A 19429-nucleotide genomic window follows, 5' to 3' on the forward strand; every position below is an offset into this window, starting at 1 on the left:
GTATGTGGACTTTGAAATAATATGAAATATCACCATTTGTCACTTGAAATGAAACCGAAAATTCAAAATGAATGTAGTAATCAAAAATCAAACCCACTATTTTTTCCGGTTCTATTTATTAAAATTAACGAATACCAAAAACGATTTTTTCTAGAACTTCAATTGTTTCTCCTTGTCAGCCGATATCCACATATTTAACAGGGTAAATTTTGAAATTACAAATTATCTTGTATTTTAAGTTGACAACTTTTTTCCACATTTAACTGGTACTAGCCTTAATCGATATACCAACCAACTTCATTTCTATCGCAACGGAGAATTCGTAATTCTGAATACAAAAAATGCTATAGTTGAATTAAAACAAATAAAAAGAAATGATCTTAGGTTTTGAAATTTTGAAATCAGATGACAATTACGAATACTTACCGAGGTCGCTTTTCGCGCACCTTATAAAAATGAAAAAACACCAAAATTTAATATTTGTAAAATTCCAAAAATTTCGTAAAACATACTTTTATAGTCTCAGTTTATTTAATAATTTTTTTATTAATAACTTTTAAGCATTTAAAAGGAAAACTGAAAGGTGTGGATAACCTTGCTGACGCAAATTTATATGATCTTCTCTAAATTAGGAAATGATTCCTTTAAAGTTATGTTACATACTTAATGATCGAGTTGAATACTTCGGACGTCAATTTAGCTAAGAAAAATTTACTTATTTTTTGTTGCTTCTTGGAATTCTGTCATCAACGACTTCCAAAGAACTTTTGTTATATAAATATTCCGTTAATTTAGCGAAACTAAATTGTAACTTTAAGTAATGAGAAATATGTTATACATTAAAGGAAAATAAAAAGTTATGAAATATTCTTGCACCAAATGCAAAAAATAATGAACTCTATTTTTTATCTTTATAAGTAAATTTGACGCTTGTTGTGTAGCATTTTTGTCAAACTGACTCAATGCCTAAATAGTTTTTTTTTTAATCAAATTTCGAATGAGTGTGGGGCAAAATTGCGGTCTTATGCGCAGCTACCGGCGATCAATATTCTACACTGGAAGACAGGATTCGCCTCTACTAAAGGCGATCGCTAAATTGTATAAATTAAAACTCATCTAATATGTTGTCCAGGTGTATAAGGGGGTTGAACAGAAATTACGGAGTGTTAGTGGTTCAATCAGGTAAGTTCTTAACGAAGCTGTATGTAATTTATATTTCAGTGTAGAAACGTGGTTGACATGTATATTTTCCAGAGTGGTCAGTTTCACTTCGACAGGTACGTTTTACGTGTTCCTTGGTTCCCGGCGAACCTAAGGGACCGTGTATCAAGACCCCAGTTCCCGGTCCAAAGTCCAAGCACTTAATTGAAGAATTACAAAAAATACAGGTGAGTCATTTTCTGTGTCCGATATTTCTTGAATTAATTTTGATTTAGATTTAATTAGAAAAATAGTAATTTAAATTGGCCGATTAATGGATTAGAGATTTTGAAAAGAAAATATTTGAAGGAGATACTAGAATTTCAGAGACAATTTTGCATAACTTGCTGGATGATACTCCGGAGATTAATTTGCTTAATTTCTTAAAATGTATAGTGTAACTGACTTAAACCTAAATTAACATTGTTTTGCCTGGCGCACTGCAAAGCTTAGAATGAAAATTATGAAAATTGATATTTATATATATTTATATTAAAATAATAATCCTTAAGAAAAACTACACGAGTGGGTTCTATGTAAAAAGTTGTAATAAAATTCGTTTTTTCTTATTTGAGAAGCTGTCAGAAAGCGGGGGTACCGGAATTTGCAATATTTTCAATATGAAAATCAAATGAATTTTTATGCCATTAAGAATGTGGAAAGCAAGCTTATTTTATTGAAGTATTAATGCTGAAAACTGTGGTTAAAGGATGTTTTACTTTAGCTAGTTAACACTAAAAGAAACAATCAATTAAAGAAATGTGTATTTTAAGAAATAACTCACGACCAAAAAAAAGTCATGGTATCTACAATAATCACCCGAAATGTAATAATCTATCTTGTAATGCTAAAGTAAACTAAATCGGTGATGACTATTAACATCTATATCGCTACAAATACAATTAAAAATATTCATTGTTTGAAAGAGGGGACGTCAACCAAAATGTTTGTGGTGGGAGTTGGTAGGTGCAATATTGGAGGTGTCTGACTGACCGCGAAGGACTGTGTAACCCTATCTACGATAAAAATTCAGAGCAGTCTATAAGAGATCTACATAATTTTAATAAAAATTGAACTCATGCACAAGTTAATGGGATTAATGTAAGCCGGTATTTCGAATCGCCATAACCAAACATTATGTCCAGCGCCCTTTGTGGAAATATACCATCACACTTAAATGCTATAGTATATTATGCAACAGGTGCGGTAAACGATATTTGACTCACAAGTTTTTGATAAACGAGTGACTTAAAAAGTTTACCGAACGTGTTATATACTATACTTTTTCTACGTTCGTTAGTTTTTGGGTACATTTTCGCAAAACAACACGAATAAATTCACTGACATGACTGTCAGAATTGACAAACGTCAAAATTCAAGGCTCCCAAAGCCGTGCGGTAAACCCTCGGAAATGTCCGAAGTGGCTCGAATGGGAAACGAAACTGACGTGATAAAGTGACGCTTGAAGCATGCTAGATCGGTGTATAATTAGGTATTTTACAGACGGGAGTAGAAAAATTATTTTAAAGCTTTTTTTTGGTTAATAAACGAGTGAGTGAAAACATCGGATTGTTCCCAAACCGGTGCGGTATATAATGGCCCCATAGTCCAGCTTAGACCAAACGTAACTGAAGTAGAGTGCCCTTAGTACTTGTTCCCTTGTAAACTCACTAGCATTCCGAAATATAAATCATTTTCGATACATTGTTACAAGTTTGAATGAAACGGTCAGCAAAGCTGATAATCAAATAACACTCCGAAACAACCCTGATCGAAAAGCTAACAGAACAACATTTGTCAATATTCAATGGCAACCCGTTGTGTTTACACCAAGAGTTAACAATTTGAAAATCCTTTTGAAGAAGACAGCACTCATCTTGATTACGGACAACTCAAAAAATATTTTCACATCATCTACACATTGTAATAATTTTCCAAATATGCTACTAATTGTAGCATTAATTGAAATGGAAAATATATGAGGGCCCCTGCAGAACTCCACTTATAGCACCGTCAATTACAACTTGAAGAACTTTGCTAAGAAAGAAAATACTTAAACGACACTGTTGTTGAGAAATTTTAGAGGCTGCTCTTTATTAGCACTTTCAATATGTTCACGGATAACGTAATCCTAATACACGAAACGTTCTATAGGGTTGCTTTTGAGTTTCAACTTTTTTTGAACATAAAGAACACTGATACGCACACGCTCACAGATTTTCAGTAGTCAAAGTCATCACCGTAAAGACGAGCGATTGCGGAATTTCTAACTTAATCGTTTCTATTGCAGCAAGCAGGGTCAGTACAAATCTTTGTAAACTATGATAAATCGATCGGAAATTATCTTGTTGACGTCGACGACAATATTTTCCTCGACACCTATACCCAGATCTCCACGATACCTTTGGGATATAACCACCCAGATTTGCTTCGAAGTTTCGATAATGAACATAACTTGGTGAGGCATTTAGACGCCATTTCGGGCAAATGGGTATTTGTTTTCTTTTGTAGAAATCGTTGATAAATAGACCTGCTTTGGGCGTATTTCCCGGGGAAGACTGGACCCAAAGAATGCTAAATATTATAAAAATGGTAAGTTCGGCAACTCAATTTAACTTTTCATGTGTCCCATTTTTAAAGTTCTCACCTACCCTCAATTGGTGGGCAGATATTTTAAATTTTGACATATTGAGTAGTGCGAGCTAGTATTCTAAACTGATATAAAACAACTTTTTAGAAGGTAAAATTTGTGATCCAATTTTTGCTTTTGAAAAACTGTATTTAATATACTTGCTGGTCTTTTAAATAATTCTTTATATAAGGTGTTGTAGTGTAAAAGGTCAGACTGTAAATCATAATAAAAAATTATTATAATAATGTTTAATTTGCTAAAAATTACCATAATTTCTAAAAATGTTAAATTCAAAATTTGTACGCTTAGGTTTCGAAATTAGTCGAAATACTAATTGGTAATGGTTTGAATTTTTTTATCATATTCTACCCCATAAAATTGAGACTGTTTTGAATTCATGCTAGATCTAGTATTACTAAAACTATTCAAATCAATTTGCCATATATTCATCTATGAATAGTCCCTTGCACATCTTACCAACATATACTTCACAAAGTGTACCATGAAAGTTCCAGTGACAACTCTCTTCTATCCAATTCATCATTATCTGTTTTAACTTAGATTTTTAATTTTTGTACATATATTATTTTAGTTTAGTGTCATTGTAAAAATAGAATCAGCCTTAAAATTTTGAGCTCTAAGAGTGAAAAGATCATAGAATTTATAAAAATGTTACTTCTTTTTATTAAAGTTGAAAGACATCATATGATATTTAAGTAAAATAATTGAAAATTAGCTTATTCAGATTCATGAATAATGTGTGTGAACATTTGGATCTGTTTCCTTATGATTTTAGGTAGCACCACACGGTCTAACACAATTGAACACTATGATGTGCGGCGCTTGCGCTAATGAAAATGCTTTTAAGCACGCTTTTATGATTTACCAAAGAAAACAGAGGGGTCACGACAATTTTACGGAAGAGGAGGAGATGTCGTGTGGGCTCAATCGTCCACCGGGATCCCCCAAGCTGGCGATATTGTCTTTTTTCAACGGATTTCACGGTCGCACGTTGGGCACGTTATCCACCACGAGATCCAAATTCATCCAAAAAATCGATATACCGGCGTTCGATTGGCCGGCGGCACACTTCCCTGCTTACAAATACCCGTTGGAGGACAATGAACGTGAAAATCGAGACGAGGACAGCAAATGCTTAGCACAAGTCGAAGAACTGTTCACTGAGTGGCGAAAAAAAAATGTTCCCATTGTTGGAGTAAGTACTATGTAGTGTGTGCCATATTTTGTTTGTATTTGGCCGTTACCTCCAATGATTATTAAATGAAGTTTAGCTTTTCGCCTTCATGTGGAAATCGTAATGCTCAGCAACAATATGAAAATACAAGTTCAAAATCCCAAATTTGAACAAAACTAATATATAAAGAATTTAAAAAAAATTCACAATAATAACAGATTAACTATTATATTATATATTATAATTATTCAGAAAAGCATTTTTCTTTACGGGAATTATTCACGTTTATTTCTCACAAATAACAGTTTGACTGACTATATAAGTTAAAATGATTATTAAAAGTCGATCAAATTAAATTAAATTAATATTTATAAAACTAGTAAAGTTATTGAAAATAGCCCGAGAAAAACTCTAATTTGTGCTTTTTTGTTTTGAGCAGATCATTAATATATACATAGCATTAACATATCATTAAATATACAGAACCAATCCGTCTGGATAGAATGAAATTATTTTTAATTAAACACTGATTTATGCATGACACTTCAGTTTTTTCTATAATTCTGGATATTGTTCCCAGGAAATTGATGAACGGCATTTCTCTTATAAATTAACCGTGACTGCAGCGTTCTCCACACACTTAAAATTTTCATCAGTGATGTTCGCACCAGCAAATCGATATGTGATTTTTGTGAAACCACTCCCTTAATCTCCTGTTTGCTGTTATGCTATTGTTTACTATGTTTTGTTTCGTTTAATAAACTTTTACATCATTTTTTGGGACCTGTATATACTTTTTGTTTATTTATTTTTTTATTTGCGGTTCAGACAGTACTTTTGACCACAGGTAATCATAGAACCCATTCAGTCAGAAGGTGGCGATAATCACGCATCGTCGGAGTTCTTCCAACGTCTGCAAAGAGTATGTAAAAAGAATGATGCAGCACTAATAATTGATGAGGTGCAAACGGGTGGCGGGCCAACTGGCAAATTTTGGTGTCACGAATACTTCGATTTAGAACTGCCACCGGACATAGTGACCTTTAGTAAAAAAATGCAACTTGGAGGCTTTTTCTACACTGACGAATTTAGGTGAACCCACTTTCAACTGAGAGCGTTAAGGACACAAACACGTTGGTCATTTTTTGAAATAAAAGTTTCGTTTTCCAGAGTCGGTCAACCGTTTAGAACTTTCAATACATGGATGGGAGACCCTGGCAAAGTGATTCTTCTAGAAAATATTCTTCAGGTGATCTTCAAAGAAAACTTACTGAAGAATGTGCGTGAAACGGGGAAATACCTCCTCGATGGACTAAAGGAATTAGAGAAGGAATTCAGTCCGTTATTGCATTCGTCCAGGGGAAGGGGTACTTTCGTAGCGATAACCGCTGAGAGCGAAAAGTTAAGGGATGATATTTTAAAACGGTTAAAGGAGAAAGGTGAGCTTGACTTTGATATGCGACGCAGTTATTTTAAGTTAATTTAGTTTTAATGATTCGCACATTGTCTGGGAGTATACACAATTATTATACAAATAATCCTATGCACCGCATACTTGTACATCAACAAAAAAAACGTTATATTTCCATCATTTTTTATGACATACCAGCAACCATACACAGGAGGCTCAAACGGGCGCATTTTTGAAAGGCCACAAAGTCATCTATGATTGCCGTATAAAATAAAAATGTTTTATTAATTTTTGCTTATATAGAATTATACGCCACTGCATCTGGTGCAAAAAAAGTGAAAATCTAATTTTTCACAATACCTAAAAATTGAAAAACACGTTCGATCTAGGTTAGTGGGGAAGATACTTATACTTAGATGTTTATTAAATATTAGTAAATATAAGTAAACGTTGCTCTGTCTAGTTTATAAATTGGTCTTGTTTAAAACGCTACGTGTACCTTTAAGTAGTCCAAAAATTTTACTTCAATTACGAACGTTTAGGCAGTTAGCATTACCATTTGTAAATTTGGATTGTTTGATATGCATGAATTGTTGATTTTATGTCGTCAATTTGTCGTAAAAAATGTTTTTTTAACTTAACAATGCATCTTATTATAATAAGCATCGTGCCATTATGCAAAAAAGCATAATAAAAATTAAAAAATTATATTAAAATTAATAACCCAAAACTAAAATTTACTTTCTAATTTATCGTATGAGACAGAAAATGTCTGTAAAGTTGCCGCAATTACATTTTGTATTTTTTTAATTTTTGTTTTTCTGTAATGTCACAAAGTCTATTGGTTTGAATTTGTCATGAAAGTCGTCCGGCAGCTTGACGCGAGAGATTAATTTAGAGGTCCCAAACACTGTAAGTAGATGGGAAAATGTATTGAAAAATTATTCCTGAATATCTCTCGTTAGTTTGTTGAATTTCGACTGGAATCTCGCAGATGTTGAAAATTGATTTGATTGAGTTGAAAATACCACGTGAGACCTTAGAGGGACCTCCACGAGATTTGAAAACGATATTGGAGGTTTTTCTGTTCTATAAAGACTTTCCTGACATAACTTACAGTTTCTGAGAAAATGTATAGGTCCTTATTATACATAAATAAATAACATGTTTAAAAAGTACAAATTTTAAAGTCGCTTATTAATATATTTGTTTTTAAATAAATAAATTAGTGTTCGTTTAGGTTGTTTCAAACGATTTTGTTCAATATCTTTTGAAGCGTTGAAAGGGCTTGTGATTGTAAGATATGTGGTTATTCTTTTATATTGGTTTGTTTAGGTGTATACGGTGGATCCTGTGGCAAATTCGCGATTCGGTTACGAACAGCTTTAGTTTTCCAGAGACATCACGCTGACATATTCTTGGACCTGTGTCGTCACGTATTAAAAGATATAAAATGTGGCAGCTGACAGAAAGAAACGAGAAACAAATTACGTGGGTTCGAATGTAAAATTATATTGTTAAATACAACGTCTAAACCAGTACGTAATATTTTTGAACTTTATGATTAATTCAAATTCTTCAATTTTTATTTATGCGAGAAACATTTGAAAGATACTTAATGTAACACATGCAATTTAGGCATATGAAAATATAGAGAATAAGAAAATATTATAATGAGGTAAAAAGAATACACGTAACCCGTAACGGGTGTTATTTTGTTTTAATGTTTTTTTTTAACGTATATGTAATCAAATGATGTTCAGTATTTTACGGGTTTTAATCACTTCACATCACATTTGAATTTGACTTCGTTGTCCGGTAATTTTACGTCATTGATTTCTGAAAGTACAGCTAATTCTGTCCCTGTAGTTTTTGCCTCATATAAAAAGTACTCACCTTTTTAGATATTTTCCGGTGTTTAATCACACTTTCAATTAAAATTCAAACCAAATATAGAGAACAGATTTTATTTGTCAAAGTGTTTACCCTCTTTTTATTTTACCTTTAACTTTTATTAACAAAAATGTTTCACAAAATTATTTATATGGAAGTTTCGCGATTTCTGTGAATATAGATTTTTTTTGTAACAGGTGTGACATGTTACTGCGGAAGGTTTTGGCGGATAAAAGTCAGGTTCTTATTTTATCGAGATAGGCCTAACTTCACTTTAATATTAGTTGAAATTTGATATATTCAGATTAATCTCTTGAGGAAATACCCAGTTGCTATTAATTAATAAGCAACTCAGCCACACACACACACGTCGCATTTTGTAATTGTTTCGTTCCAAAAATGTATTACTCAATTTAAGTAGTTCTCTATTTGTGTTCATTAGTTGTGGTTGTTTCGAGTTTTTTTAGATCAAAGGGTTAAATTTGCTGCGAAATAAATTTAAATTTCTTAGTTCATTACAATCGATTCAATATGTGTAATAAAAATCACTCAGCAGCCGATTTACCAAATTATTATTTCGAATTAGGTGACTAAACATGACTCAAGTGTTAGCTAACTTTGTCCACCGCAACAAAAAATCAAATGTTTTGATGAGATTTAAAAAATTACTAAAATTATTATTTCGATTTAAGGAACTGACCACAGAGTTGCTGCAGGATTTCTCGATTTAATACGGTACAAGCGTTAGTTACAAATTGCGCATGCATAAGATTGGCTTTCTCTGCGATTCGCCAGATTCAAGACCGGAAACGAATCGAGAAGAAAACTAGGAATTTCAAGCGTTCTCGTTGATTTTTAAACTGTAGCTGCATAAACATGGTACCCTGGCTGGTGAATTAGAAAAAATAAGCACCGATACGTTAGAAAAGTAAGAGAAATTGCGAATCACGTAACCTAGCTGTCTGTACGAAATTTTGAAAATGCTGTTTACATGCTGGTTTAAACTTAGTTTCGCATCAAAAGAAACACCTAGATCTATAACAAAGGCCTGAGGGTAATACTATCAATTTCTTAGTTGTCAAGAATAGGATGGGTCTTCCTTGTAAAGCTCATAACGCTGCAGTTTACATCGTTCAAAGGAAAGTTGTATTTACACCAGGAATTAAGACGATTAAAATTATTTTGTAATATCAAAATCTATGCGAATTTGCTTGATTGTTTAAAAGGAAAGTCAAGAAATAAATAACGGAAATCATATATAAAAATTTAATTGATTCACGTCATTTCTTAAGGCACGAAACTCCATAGTGGTTACAAATCCACCTGTTCCAGTTATGCCAGAGTTATAGCCCTAATAAATTGAATTGAAGTGTTGATTCGAGTAAACTCCATGGTAAGGCAATCATCAAAATGTTTTGCTTTATTTGATATCATGGTTTAATCAAAATCAAAAATAAGTGTGTTCAATTTATTAACTTATAATTTAATTTTGCAGGTGTCATTTGCGGGGGATGCAATCCCCAAACGATTCGTTTGAGACCGGCATTGACCTTTTCAAGAGTCCATGCTGCTGTGTTTTTGGATCGCTTCCAAAAAGTTATGCGTGAAATGTAATGTTTTATGAGTGGACCATTAGATTCACAAAATCAACTCGAAATGCGAAAACGCAATCGAAATTGTGTGTTTATTAGGAAAGAATAATTTTTGTTAACGAAATCTTTTAACAAAGTCTTCCATTTTATAAAATTAGAAATATATTGTAACTAACATATTAATTTGATTATCTGTAAAATTTGTTCAGTTATTTTTCTTTATATTTAAAAACACTGCCATTTTAAATTTAAAATGAGATTTCCCTTCTGCGAATATTGCGTCTTTGTGATTGTTGTTATGAACTAGATGACTATATGTTATTGTGGTTATTAATGCTAACATACCGAGTGGCTCACTATAAATAGAAGTATCTTTCAAAGAGACCGGAGTATTGTTGTCCTTAATCATAAATCACAAATCGCAACACCTCTAAATATAATGAAGCTAATGCCACGTTGGTGTACTACCTCTTGCCATTTCATGAACTATTGACTATCCTGCCTTAGTCGTATAAAAGCGTATTCTAGAGAAAGCACACGAGATGTTTCAAAAATAAAAGTTTTGTAGGGACATTCTGAAAATATTAACTAGTTTGTTGTTGATCTGCAGTTCCTTCAATTTTTAAATACTATACAACAAAATAGTTTAACTTTGTTGAACCAGATTTTTGTGAAGAGAGGTCTTTAATATTAAAATATTCAGTTATTAACGGATCAAACATGTGAAAAAACACCCACGACCGTGAGCCACTTTGGACATTTCCGATAATTGAGTGGCGGGTTTAGGAACAATCGTTACACTAGATTTTAGCCATAACATTTTGAAGTGTGTTAATTCTGACAGTCGCGTCACACGTCACGCAACGATTCTCGTGTAAAAATATTTTGATGTATTTAAAAAGGAATTTGTGAATCAGAAAATAAAAGGTCCTCATGTATGTCATAAAACTACGTCTGGTGTGTACAGGGTGGTCCGTTTAAGAGGGACGTATACCTTATCTCGAAACCTACTGGTGTTACAAAAAAAAATTAAATACAAAAGTTGTTTCTGTTAAAATGATCTTTTTTCATTCCTAATCGTGGTGGTAAAACAAGGTAATTTTTTTAAATAGAACACCCTACATTTCATTGCATTTTTGGATAGTCCTTTCAAAGACAAATTTAACGATATATATGAGTATGGGTCTGTAATGCAACGCTTCGAACGTATTAGCGATCATCTTCAGAATTCCGGTTATGTTTAAACTATCATTGTTGGGTTGCTTATTAACTTTTTAAACTTTTTTCCATCTATTATTTTTACGAAAATAATGATATATATATATATATATATATATATATATATATATATATATATATATATATATATATATATATATATATATATATATATATATGATGACACTATATTCCGGGATATCATCCGTTCGCTCGTTGAACTCCGACTGGAATCCTGCAGACGTTTCGCCAAAATCTGACTTGGCATCTTCAATGCTCGCGCTCCGTATGTTCGAAGTGCTTATGTATTGTGGCAGTAAACGTCAATTAAATTAATTTTGCGTGTTTATTTTCGTCTATTACATTAAAATACTCTTCAAGGTACAATGTTTACTTTTTCGAATGAAGAATACACCGACATTTACTTTGTTTATGGATTGTGAAACTGAAACGGACGAGCGGCAGTTCAGGAATATTAAGATTTCCCGCTCGTAGAGTGCCTTGTAGAACTGTTTTTAGCAATGTCTATCGATGTTTGAGAGAAACGGGCAAGTCTCCTACAGCTACTTCTGAACATTCCGTTGAACAGGACTTGCTCAAGAAGAGGCAATACTTAATACGATTGATGCTCAACCTTCTACTAGTGTCCGAAGAATAGGTAATAGACTTAACATAGGCCGGATGAGAGTATGGAGAACTTTACACAATTTCGATTTGTACCTGTACCACATCTTACCTGTACGAGCTTTGAAACCTTCCGATTACGCTTCAAGACTTAAATTTAGTCGCTTGAGAAATCAAAGGATTTGTCAGATAATATTATTTAGTGATGAAGCCTCATTCACACGGAATTCAAACTGTTGGGCACTTGAAAATCCACGACAAACTCCGAAATCTCATTTTCAAGATCGATTTTCGGTCAATATTTGGTGTGGAATTATTGATAATCTCATTGGTAATTGAAGAACGTTTGACGGTCATTCGTTATTTACGTTTCGCTAAAAATAATTTTCCATTACTACTGGATGATGTTCCTCTTAATGTAAGACAACGAATGTGGATTCAGCACGATGCCGCATCTCCTCACTTTGGTAGACAAATAACAAAATTTCCTAATCAAAATTATACAAACTGGTGGGTTGGAATAGGTTCGGCAAGTCCTTGCACAGCAAGGTGACCTGACAGTTTGATTATTTTTTATGGGGAAGACTAAAAAGTGTGAGCAGAGCTACCACTTCGATTATGAGAAAAGCCAGGCTATGTATACAGCAATTGGGTGGACATTTTGAACAACTTAGTCAAAATAAAATATAAATAAATAGAAAATAATAATATAAAAAATAAAGGTGTTTCTACTAAAATTGTCTTTCAAATTTAAAATGCTTCTAGCTCAGTTAAAATAGCGATCTGGACATATCTTTGACATTTTCAACTTGAAATCAGTCCACCAACACACTCCCAAGCTATATCATCACCCTGGTGGGATACCCTGTATATATTTTTTGTAAAACTTTTCTATTAAACATTTCTAGAAATCGAATTTAATTGCATATTAACAATTACTTATACTTCTTCAAGGTAATATAATATTCAACAAAAACCAACTTTTTACTATAATAATATTTTGAAATCTTTGCTATTTGTTTCATTAAAACTGTCAAATAATTTAACAAATGGAAAAAAAAAATTTTTGAAAGAACGGATTGACATTTTTTGTCAAATTCTGAACATGCATTAAAATACTGTTGCATAATAGTATATTAGTAGAAAGTAGAGTAGAGAGTAAAGTAGGGAGTAGAAAAATATAATTTGCATCCTGATTTCAAATTATTTAATTTATTCTGATGTGATTGCAAGGAAGCTTTTTATTTTTTATTACAATTGTTTTAAATTCTATCCGCTCTGGTGGTTATAACCAAGCAACTCTGCTTCAAAGTTTTTTCTAATATCCACTTTTCAGCTATCTAAGCTGCATGACTTTTTGGCACACTCAATATCTTTTTTTCAGAGCCTTTCTAAAGGAACATAAATTTTAAAAGGATTCAGTTTAATTTGAATTTTGTTATGTTAAGTTGATAACCATTTTAGTAAGCATGACATCCAGATAACAATATTATTTATCTAAATTTAGTCGACTTGGGAACAACGTCGCTTGCATACTTAATACTACTTCCACAAATATTATTGTCACTGCTTTAGTTAATCGTATCAAATGAATCGTCAACAAATTTAAATTGAATTTTAACAAGTTGAATATGTATTAAACGCAAAGTGAGTTAACCGGTTTTACTTAGTATCCCCACCTCCTTTTTATCACGAGGTATTAGATCCCTGTTGTTTGTTGGACAGAGAAGATGTGGTCACGGAGTGTCGGTGTATTGAAAACATTCGGTAGGGCAGGTAAGTTTGGACCCATTCTATGAGCAACCAGGTGCAGATGGTGAAACAAACTTACCTAGTAACGCAGACTGAAATTTTAAAATATGCATCGAATAACAAACGCACGCAAACGCAATGGTATGCTATTTATAAATGTTTAGGAACATATTTTAGCATTCCGCGGGCTTTACACTTTTTTAAAGCAGCGATTAGATTAGATTACATTATTTTGTTTGCCGTTACACAAATTTAAATTTTTATTTGGAGATTGGAATTGGAAAAGTATAAATTATAGATAAAAATTAAACATAAAGAAATTTTGAAAAAGAGGAGCGCCGTTTATTTTATTGCATTATGCAATGCCCCAGTAAGTTTCAGATATATGTCATGGCTATAGCCAAGTTTCACCATTTTAAAAATATTTGCAGACCGAAGTCAATTTTTCGCATACGGAATTCTTTATAATTTCCGATAAGTTGCTTTCTTGGTAGAAAAAGGCCTGTATAACAAATGCCCAGTTAGTAATTCCCATAATAACCATTATCGTCATTGCATGGCATCCAGTACATTTTAAATGTAAGCAATGTTTGTAATATATAGATTATAGCATTACTCACGGGCCGTGTTGATTTTTGATGATAGATACATTATATCTTAGATACATGTCCGTTTTCATACACCGTCAGGATAACTGAAATTATAACTAAAATGGATGGCTGACCCCAATTTTCAACCATTTCTAGTTATCACTTTCCCATAACAATTGGATGAAATTTCTAGCGGAACACTCTTTATATTGCGACGCTAAATACCAACCTGTAGATACTCACCCCAAGAACTGGGCAGATCTATGAGTATACTATAAAATATTCTTTAAACAAAGTGGCACATCAAACAAAACACTAAAAACAAATTTAAAAAAAGAAGGGAATTTGTACCTACTAATTTCAACCAATTCCATCCCGGCTGTGATCAAGTTGTTGGACATGCAGATCCTAAAGTAAAATTTTCAAATATAATATAAGATCCCCATGGCGAAAATACACTGTATGTTTTTTAAATTTTTAAGGTATATACAATACAGGTAAGTCCGGAAGGAAGGAAAAAAGAGAAAACTCCATGTCAAATCTAAATTGCACACTTTTTGAATTCATACAGTAGTTCAATTTGCAATTTTGGCAAAACAATTTCTTCTTCTTCTTCTTTAGACGATTTTATTCTTATTTTATTACATTTATATTTCTCACTTTCAGGAAATACGCGCGCAGTTACATCCTTAGTCCCTGGAGAACCGAAGGAACCCAGCGTAATTACAGCGGTTCCCGGACCAAAATCGCAAAAACTCATTGATGATTTAAACTCTATTAATGTAAGTTAATAAACCATTAGAAGAATAAATCTAAAAGAATATGGTTTTTTTTTATAATGTTAGAAGGCAGCTTTGGATCTGGTGTGTAAATAATTTTTCACTGAATGCCGGACAAATATAAAAATATGTCAGTGGTTTAGAGACTGTTAAAATAGTTTAGGCGAAAGTCGTTACTATTATAGAAATAATTTGTTTCAGCAAAGCGGGTCGGTTCAGCTTTTTGGAAATTATGACAAATCCATTGGGAATTACTTAATCGACGTCGATGAAAATATATTTCTAGATGCTTTTACTCAAATTTCCTCTATTCCGATAGGTTACAATCACCCGGAGCTTCTCAAGGTCTTTAAAGATGAGCACAAACTGGTAAGATACATTTATGGCTTAGGACAACTATTTTTCTAGATAATCCAACATTCATTTTCTCAATAATGGTCTTATATTTATTATTATAATTTTAATATTATTTCAAAAGTGTTTATTAAATTTATTTATTTCTTAATTTACAGAAGACACTTGTAAACCGTCCGGCTCTTGGTGTATTTCCCGGCGACTACTGGCCAGAAAAGCTTAGAAGTGTATTACTTTCAGTTTCGCCAGGACTGTCGCAAGTCATGACGATGATGTGTGGCTCGTGCTCCAACGAAAACGCCTATAAAGCTCTCTTCATTCACTACCGTGGACGCGAAAGGGGTGAGGATGTGGACTTCAGCGAACTAGAAAAAACGTCATGTATGATCAACCAACCTCCTGGTGCTCCAAAGCTGACCTTGCTGTCTTTTCACGGCGCATTCCACGGAAGAACTATGGCCACTCTTGCCACCACGCATTCTAAGGCAATTCATAAGTTAGATGTACCTTCCCTGGATTGGCCCATTGCGCATTTTCCTCGGTAAGCAATGCAATCAACTAAAAGGGCTGATGATTTAGATTGGGTACATATAATATTTTTTATTAATAAATCACTTAATTCCTGGTGTGATGTGATCTTCACTATTTTGACTGTGCAGTTTCCAAAAATCATCTATTAAGTACTTACAATACCAACTCGGTAAAACAAAAAAATGCATTTACATATAATTTTTGCTTGTAAACTAACCAAGTTGGTAGAAACTCTTAATTATCAAATAGAATGAAATTTAATTTGAAAATTAAAATGTCCATAACTTATTTTTGTCTGGGCATCCAAAATCGAAAATAATAAATTATTACTCGACTTTTCAGATATAAGTATCCTCTACACGAACACCAACGGGACAATGAAGCTGAGGATAGACAGTGTCTGGCCGAAGTACAAGATTTAATTGAAAAGTATAAAAAGAAAGGCAGACCAGTTGCTGGTATAGTCGTAGAACCTATCCAATCGGAAGGTGGAGACAACGAAGCTTCTCCGGAATTTTTTCAAGTAAACTAGACAATGTTCAAGAAATTTTATTGCAACTCGTCATTATAAAATACCTATCTCAATTGGTTGTTTCTGAGTTACATTATTTTATCTGTCAATCATTATAAACACGATGAATTGATTTAACTTATTATTCCCTAGGATTTACGATTTTTGCTTTATAGCAACTTCAAAGAATCGCTAAGCACAATGGAGCAGGTCTTTTGATAGACGAAGTACAAACAGGATGTGGCGCCACCGGAAAAATGTGGTGCCACGAGCATTTTGTATTGGAATCTCCACCCGATATAGTGACATTCAGCAAAAAAATGCTCACTGGGGGCTTCTTCCACAACTTAGAAATGAGGTAGGTATATACAGTGTGTCTACTTTTCTTTCAGTATAAATCTAACACAACAGTTTAAGCAGTGAAAACCACTACTTGTAAATCCTCAAATGCTTCTAAATGGAACACCAGAAGCTACTGCGATTCCCTTATATTCTCGATTTTAAATATATTATATATAGGTAACCATTAGACTCTTCATCTGTAAAATTTTATTAAAAACTGATGTGTGTTCCTTTTCACAACCGCCAAGTTCATTTCAAAGTCGCCGCCGCATGATCCAGTTTGCCGGAATTTGTACTTTTTCTTATCTCGCTTATTTTTAAAAACTGTTGATTTTTTCGAGGCACTATGCTACTTTTTTATGATACTAAAGATGTCGCCCATACAATTTTCATAACCCACTTTGTTTATGAGATGAGATAGAAATTGAACCTTTCAACTTACTGAAAAGGAGAAAGCCCTTTCTTATAGAACTTTTTTCGTAGAATACAGTAGTGCAGTTACTTTTATCTAGTGTGTCCCGTGTTCATATGTTTCTTTTAATTGAACGCCATATACAGTTTTAAATAATTAAATTAGGCATTATTTATGCTTTTATTTTTATGCATAAATAACATTTTTTTACAGTTATACATTTTGGTGCTTTGCTAACAAAAAATTACTGCTTGTATCAGATCTCTATATCGCTTGTAGCTATATGACTGTTGAGAAATATAACGCGGTTTCTTTAATTTTAGCGTACTATTTGAAAATAGATTTAATTGTAACAATTACAAAAATATGTGACGTTCTGGTAGCATGGTTTCAGATTGTGTGCTTTTCTTTAATTTGCTGCGCTCTACTCTTGATCACACACGGTTTTTGCGTCAATGGCCTGACAGTGCCTCAAACATAAGTTCATCGACCTCTCGATTTTCTTCATTGCAGGTATTTAGAATATAATTTTTATCATATTATTTATCTGTTGTCTGCTGGCTCAAGCGAATTTTTTTGGGATATCATACTTCTCAAAGTTCTGATACCTTTTACCAATTAGTTAATTAGTTAGATTGGCAAAAGCAGATGATTGCCTTGAACAAAAAGTAATCTTATATTAGCGAAGTACCATTGCCATGCATCTTATTTTATCTTAATAAAAGATAAACATAACTTTTTGATAATTTAAAAGTTTTCTGTGATATTAAATGTTGAGAGTAGAAAAAATATCTGACTGAAGTATTAATTATTCTAATGTACTTTTTAGACCTAAGCAGCCCTATAGGATATTCAACACATGGATAGGAGATCCAGGAAAACTACTTCTTTTGGAGGCCGTCTTAAACGTTATAAAACAAGAGAATCTTTTGCATCAGGTTCAAAAAAGCGGCGACGTGCTGAAAGCTGGATTGCTTGATCTGGAAAAGGAAAATCCCTCTTTGTTGAATTCCGTAAGAGGTCGGGGTACATTTTTGGCAGTAAACGCAATTGACACGAAGCTGAGAGACAACATTTTAGTCAAATTAAAAGCTAAGGGTTAGTCCTCGTGGGCGGTATTATTTACATGAATGAAAACTGATTTTTATGTTGCAGGCGTTATTGCTGGATCGTGCGGAGATCATTCGGTAAGGCTCCGACCGTCACTGACATTCCAAGAACATCACGCTAATATTTTCCTAGACAAATTTAGACAGGTATTACAAGAAGTGAAATAAATTTTACCTATTCCGTTACACGTTTTTTTTTTTTATTTGGGCATTATAAAAGAGGAAAACTCCATTTGGAAGTGTTAATTAAATTTTGTGACGTTATGTAATCTTCAACAAAATGTTTGAATTACGCAAAATATCCCGCCCTTTGAGCACTGCAGAGCATACGAACAAAGATAATAACAAATAAAAAAATTAGTAACCTATTAATATTGTCACAATTATTACTTAAACAATTGGAATCTAAATATATTTTATATATTACATTTCATCTTTCTGCCCATAGCCCCGCAAAAATTTAGAAAAGTTCTTCATAGGAGAGGCGGGAGTTCAGTTCGCGTCGTCTTGCCATTTTATTCTTGAAAGAATAATGTTAATAAGAAAGAATAATGTTAATAATAACTGCTTGAGTTAAAACACTACTATTAGTAAGTGTCCATCCAGCAGGATAGTCTGCAGTAGTTTTTCTTAGAATATGGCCAAGATAAGCCGTTTTCCTTCGTTTTCTTGTAATCATTAATTTCCTGTTTTGTGCTATTCTTAATATAATTCTCATTAGTAGTTCTAGCTGTGGAGGGTGTACTTTTAAGGTTCTGCAATACAGCCACATTTCAAAAGAAGTATTATCAAATGAAATTTGTATATTTGTTCTACTGCAATAATCATATATATCAGACATTTTACACAAAACAGCAAATGAAAAAACTAAATATAAAATTCGCGGAACGACAGTCACAGAATAATTAATTAAAACACTTGGAGCAAACAAGTATAGGTTCAACTGGTCCGAGTTCAGAGCAAAAAGATTAACTGGACATAAATAATGATTAAACCGACTTGGGCTTGCAATAACTGAAATCATGGATATCACATGTATAAAATTTCTAGACGAAAAAACATACTTTTAAAATCAAGTAAGAATTCAAAGCATAGAGTGAACAGTTTCATAATGTATCAATGTTAAACACAAGGAGAAACTATTTAAATATAAGATCATGATTATTTGAATAAGATCAAATGTGTGAAAATGGCAGTTTCTTTAATTAGATGATTATAATGATTTTGGATCACTAACCAAACTTTCTCAATCCTGAATTGTAAGTTGATATAAGTAGGCAAAAA

The 19429-nt window shown here is 32.8% G+C and overlaps 2 protein-coding genes across 7 annotated transcripts; both read left to right on the forward strand.

Annotated features, from left to right (window-relative positions):
* The first annotated feature begins 942 nt into the window (after nt 1-942).
* On the forward strand, nt 943-11276 carry LOC132704177 (4-aminobutyrate aminotransferase, mitochondrial-like). 5 transcript variants are annotated; one of them, XM_060674040.1, is made up of 11 exons: nt 945-1182; nt 1255-1388; nt 3491-3658; nt 3712-3792; nt 4629-5048; nt 5875-6119; nt 6198-6466; nt 7774-7976; nt 9024-9259; nt 9624-9724; nt 9827-11276. In XM_060674040.1, the coding sequence occupies exons 1-8, from the start codon at nt 1122-1124 to the stop codon at nt 7902-7904; spliced, it is 1509 nt and encodes a 502-aa protein (XP_060530023.1). In that variant the 5' UTR covers nt 945-1121; the 3' UTR covers nt 7905-7976; nt 9024-9259; nt 9624-9724; nt 9827-11276. The 5 variants fall into 5 exon arrangements, with proteins under 5 accessions (XP_060530026.1, XP_060530025.1, XP_060530023.1 ...); XM_060674039.1 differs by having other exon boundaries at nt 9024-9724; XM_060674041.1 differs by lacking the exon at nt 9624-9724 and having other exon boundaries at nt 9827-9960.
* A 2056-nt stretch (nt 11277-13332) lies between these two features.
* LOC132704178 (4-aminobutyrate aminotransferase, mitochondrial) lies at nt 13333-18331 on the forward strand. 2 transcript variants are annotated; one of them, XM_060674045.1, is made up of 8 exons: nt 13333-13541; nt 14774-14889; nt 15088-15255; nt 15399-15781; nt 16114-16294; nt 16459-16640; nt 17866-18134; nt 18192-18331. In XM_060674045.1, exons 1-8 carry the CDS (start codon nt 13496-13498, stop codon nt 18311-18313), a joined length of 1467 nt encoding a protein of 488 aa, XP_060530028.1. In that variant the 5' UTR covers nt 13333-13495; the 3' UTR covers nt 18314-18331. The 2 variants fall into 2 exon arrangements, with proteins under 2 accessions (XP_060530028.1, XP_060530029.1); XM_060674046.1 differs by lacking the exon at nt 13333-13541 and adding an exon at nt 13563-13658.
* Nucleotides 18332-19429: the final 1098 nt, after the last annotated feature.

Source organism: Cylas formicarius, unplaced genomic scaffold, assembly GCF_029955315.1.
Source record: "Cylas formicarius isolate icCylForm1 unplaced genomic scaffold, icCylForm1.1 PGA_scaffold_6__28_contigs__length_40554024, whole genome shotgun sequence".
NCBI classification, from domain to species: Eukaryota; Metazoa; Arthropoda; class Insecta; order Coleoptera; family Brentidae; genus Cylas; species Cylas formicarius.

Excerpts from the sequence above, each read along its gene's own strand:
- LOC132704177 (XM_060674039.1), top strand. The coding sequence starts at position 1,122 with ATGTTGTCCAGGTGTATAAGGGGGTTGAACAGAAATTACGGAGTGTTA. Across the intron at positions 3,793-4,628 it reads TGCTAAATATTATAAAAATG|GTAGCACCACACGGTCTAAC; the intron begins GTAAGTTCGGCA and ends TTATGATTTTAG. Across the intron at positions 6,120-6,197 it reads TTCTACACTGACGAATTTAG|AGTCGGTCAACCGTTTAGAA; the intron begins GTGAACCCACTT and ends TTCGTTTTCCAG.
- LOC132704178 (XM_060674045.1), top strand. The coding sequence starts at position 13,496 with ATGTGGTCACGGAGTGTCGGTGTATTGAAAACATTCGGTAGGGCAG. Across the intron at positions 13,542-14,773 it reads GAAAACATTCGGTAGGGCAG|GAAATACGCGCGCAGTTACA; the intron begins GTAAGTTTGGAC and ends TCTCACTTTCAG. Across the intron at positions 14,890-15,087 it reads ATGATTTAAACTCTATTAAT|CAAAGCGGGTCGGTTCAGCT; the intron begins GTAAGTTAATAA and ends AATTTGTTTCAG.